Genomic DNA, 3,859 nt, shown 5'->3' with positions numbered 1-3,859 from the left:
GTCCTGTACTCAAGAGGATTCTGAGGCCAATGTAGACTCCTTCTTGAAGGTCAAGTATTGGAGTTGAGGTGCTGGTACTGTGCCCCAGCCCAGAACTAGGCCTTGGGTCTCCACTCTGCCCACCCAGCTCAGGACTGCAGATAGCAAGCTCTTGACACTGCCCACACTTGCTGTGCCAGGCCTGTTCCCATCTACTTTTCAACAAAGAGCCCATGGTTTTCACCCCTAGGGTGCCAGTCCTGATCAGCTTTCCCTCCTGTCTTACTCATTTCTCACCTTAAAGTCTTCCTCTGTGCCTGCAGGCCTCAGACAGGGCCACCTCCCAGAGGAGTCCTGTTTCCTCCACTGTACCACAAAGCCTGGGCTGAGCTGAAATCCAGCCATCCCCACCCCCAAGCCACAAACCCAGGAGGGTGTCAGGGCAAGAGTAAACAGCAAGGAGCCGTGTTGTGAATGCAAGCAAAACCCAGAGACGGGTGAGTTCCTGCTGAGCATGAGTTTATCCAGTCCCCTCCAAGCTGGCCACATGGGCCATGGGTGTCAGCCTGGGACAAGACCATACTCGCTCTCCAGAGGCCAGCGTCCCGACTGCCTGACTCAACAGTGTACAGCAGAGGCCAGATGTTCTCTCCAGCTGAAGTTTTCATCATTGCCTGGCCTCCTCCGCCTGCCACACCAGCTCACCCGAGATGTAGGTGGCCCAGACATGGAGGGAATCATCGAGCACCACGAAGTCTGGGTCAGAGCGCAATAGTAAAAAGGGGGCTGAGGCTGGGATACCACCCTAGCCCCAACTGGAGTCCTTCCCCACAACCCAAGGCTGGTGGGTAAACTGAGGCCCAGGGCCACAACTTGTACAAGACTCTCTGACCCATCACAGACTGACAGCACTGTTGGAACAAAAATCTCCAACTCCCAGCAGTGAGGACAAGGAACAATCTCTGCAAGCCCTTACCAGGCCTTGTCCTGGATGCCAGAAAGCCTGGCCTAACAGGCACCCGGCCCAAACTGAAGCTGGCAGGGCAGGGCTGCTTGAGAGTGGGCACTGAGAAAAACCCACCCTTCTCAATCCTGACCTGCATCAGCTCCAAAGTCCAGGGTTCCTTTATATTTCTCCAGCCCCAGCAGCTGGGCAGGGTGCAGGGATGCAGCCTCCAGGGCTGACTCCACACTGCAGCCTGCTCAGAGAATACAGTTTGGTGACAATCCCCAACCCATGGCTGTGCCAGCAGCACCCAATAGCTCCAGAACTCCCATCTCAAGAACTTTGTGGCAGGTTAACAAGGACCCCAGCTCTGAGTCTTCAGGGTGACAGTCACCCTGAATAGGAGTCACTGAGTGCCTGGTGCCTGTGAACTTGTGGGCAGGGCTTTGGCAATATCCCAGGGTCCAGTCCATGCCCTGGGAACCCACTGCCATAGACAAAGGATGCAGGGCAGGACCAGACAGCCCCACTCCTCCCCCCAGCTTCTCCCAGATGCAGGCTTGGCCCCCAATGCACACACGGACCAGCTCAGCACCAACTCACTGACCTGTGGCCTGTAGGAAGTGCCGGACACAGACATCCATTGGGGCTATGCTGCCACTCAGCGTCTTGGTGCCTTGAGAACAGAGGCCAGGCTCTGGGGGGCTGTGGGCCACCAAGTCATGGCCAGGGCCCAGAGGCAAGTAGGGCACACTTGGGTTCTCACCTCCCTCTAGAGGGGACCCAAGGGGCTGTTCTCATGTGGACAGTCAGTGGGTAGGGGGCTACTCACCTGCCACATAGGCTGTCAGCCCATCCACCTCCACCTCCTGCTGCCCTAGTGTGTGTCGGCCATTGCCCAGGCCCAGGGCAGGGATGGCATCGGTGACCAGCACCAGTCCTGGGGGAGAAGGGACTCACAACCTGCCTCCCCATTGCCTTACTCGTCCCACCCTGCCCTGCAGCTCACCCTTGGGATGGGCCCGGTGGGCAATGCGCAGGGCAGCAGGGTTGGTATGCATGCCATCAGCTATCATCCCGTAGAAGATACTGCGGCCTGGGGGCAGCCGATCACTGGTCAAGAGCCCCACAATGCCTGGGTCACGGTGGTGGAACTATAGAGGGTCCAGAGGAGATAGCTAAGTGACAGCAGGGCTGCCAAGCCCTATGCCCCCGGGAGCTGGGGCAGCACTCACAGGCAGCATGGCATTGAAGAGGTGAGTGATGAAGGTGGCTCCACTCTGTACCGCTGCCTCTGCCGCCCGCAGGTCAGCCACTGAGTGCCCTGGGCAAGCAACCTGGACTCAGACTCGGCACCTGGCCGAGGAACCCTGACTGGTCCACCCATGGCAATGGTCCCCCCTTACCTAGGGATACACAGATGCCACGGGATGTCAGCTCCTGGATCACCTCGAGGCTGCGGCCCAGCTCAGGGGCTAGTGTCACAATTCGGACATTGTCCAGGGACCCATAGATGGCCAGCATATCACGGAAGGCGTTAGCCTCAAAGGAGCGGAGGTGGGCCTCAGGGTGTGCACCCCGCTTCTCCCAACTGATGAATGGACCCTCCAGGTGCAGCCCTGGAGGAGGGGAAGAGAGCAGCTCCAGCAGGCCCCTGACCCATCCTGGCCCCTCACCTGCCCATCCTCCCTCCCCAATTGGGCATCTAGGGGGATGGGGCTTGCAACAGGTATCCCAGGAGCCTTCCAGAGTGGAGTGGGGAGGGGGTCAGCCACTCACCGAGGACCCCTGCCCCATGGGGACCACCACGCGTCACAGGGATCTGAGGAAGGACCTGGGGGGAACCAGCTGTTAAAGCCCTGGCCCCACAGCCCAGTGTCCAGAGGTCACAGCCCAGCAAAGGTCAGAGATCACAGTGGGTCAGAGTTTAGAGCCCAGCCCCCATTCCAGCCCACACTGGCCAATCCCTCAGGTATTAGATAGTAACCAAAGGCCCCTAACAGTAGTCAGTCAGGAAAATCTCAGGTGTCACATTATGGGATACATGGCCCAAAAAGTAGGGTTCAAGGAGGGTGGCCAGATTCTATCCTCCACTAGAACTCCCCAACCCCAACAAAACTAAGGGGATTTTTAAGAGGCTTAAACTCAGGGGAATAAAGCAAATGGGGGAGGGACCGGCAGTCAGCTCGGCAACACTGGGCAGATCTACACAGGTGCACACAGTGGAGAAAGGGACCCCTGTGGGCTCAGGCTTTGTCAGCACCTGGTACCTTGAGAAGTGGTATGCCGGGGACCAACAAAGGAGACTACTGGTTAAGGAGAAGCTGGCTTCCCCTCCTCCCTCAGGTCAAGTGTGCCTAGGGAGCATGCAGGGAAGTAAACCCTCTGTGCCAGGGGAAAGCTCAAAGCCCAGCAGGGAGCAGGTAATTAAGCAAAGTCTGTGTTCATAAAGCCCTCAGCATGAGCCAGACAGGTGGTTCCCTCTTTAACAGGGACCTGATCAGGTCAAGGGAAAGGACCCAGAGACTGACCTCTGGGTATCCCCAGGAAACACCACCTCCAGGCTAAGTGCTCCCAGTCTGTTCTCAGAAAGCAACAAACTTAGCAGTTTGCCAGGCAGCTTGAGAAAGCCTGGAAAAGGAGACAGAGCACAACAAAGAGGACAGCAATAGGGGGAAGCCAAAATTGGGAGGAGACAAAGACAGAGAAAACAGCCATCATTAATACCCTCAGGGCAATAAGAGGTTTGACTCCATAAAACAAGAACAAGATGTTAGAAAAAGAACACTGGAAGGCAGAGCCTGTGGCTCAGTGGGTAGGGCACTGGCCCAATATATAGAGGGTGGCAGGTTCAAACCCAGCCCCAGCCAAACTGCAACCAAAAATTACCCAGGTGTTGTGGCGGGTGCCTGTAGTCCCAGCTACGTGGGAGGC

General features: G+C 57.2%; 1 protein-coding gene across 1 annotated transcript in view; it reads right to left on the bottom strand.

Annotated features, from left to right (window-relative positions):
* Positions 1-481: 481 nt before the first annotated feature.
* AMDHD2 (amidohydrolase domain containing 2) overlaps positions 482-3,859 on the bottom strand; it is a gene marked incomplete at its 5' end in the record, with an annotated part of 12,665 nt that continues 9,287 nt past the window's right edge. Inside the window, 8 exons of the mRNA XM_012805692.2 lie at positions 482-735; positions 1,077-1,178; positions 1,533-1,601; positions 1,758-1,865; positions 1,935-2,079; positions 2,161-2,249; positions 2,332-2,544; positions 2,705-2,759. Of these exons, the coding sequence (XP_012661146.1) occupies positions 647-735; positions 1,077-1,178; positions 1,533-1,601; positions 1,758-1,865; positions 1,935-2,079; positions 2,161-2,249; positions 2,332-2,544; positions 2,705-2,759 (870 nt within the window). The remainder of the gene's footprint in view (positions 736-1,076; positions 1,179-1,532; positions 1,602-1,757; positions 1,866-1,934; positions 2,080-2,160; positions 2,250-2,331; positions 2,545-2,704; positions 2,760-3,859) is intronic.

This window comes from Otolemur garnettii, unplaced genomic scaffold, assembly GCF_000181295.1.
Source record: "Otolemur garnettii isolate 467f Iridium unplaced genomic scaffold, OtoGar3 scaffold00044, whole genome shotgun sequence".
Lineage (NCBI taxonomy): Eukaryota > Metazoa > Chordata > Mammalia > Primates > Galagidae > Otolemur > Otolemur garnettii.
This window is presented reverse-complemented; position numbering and strand designations above follow the sequence as displayed.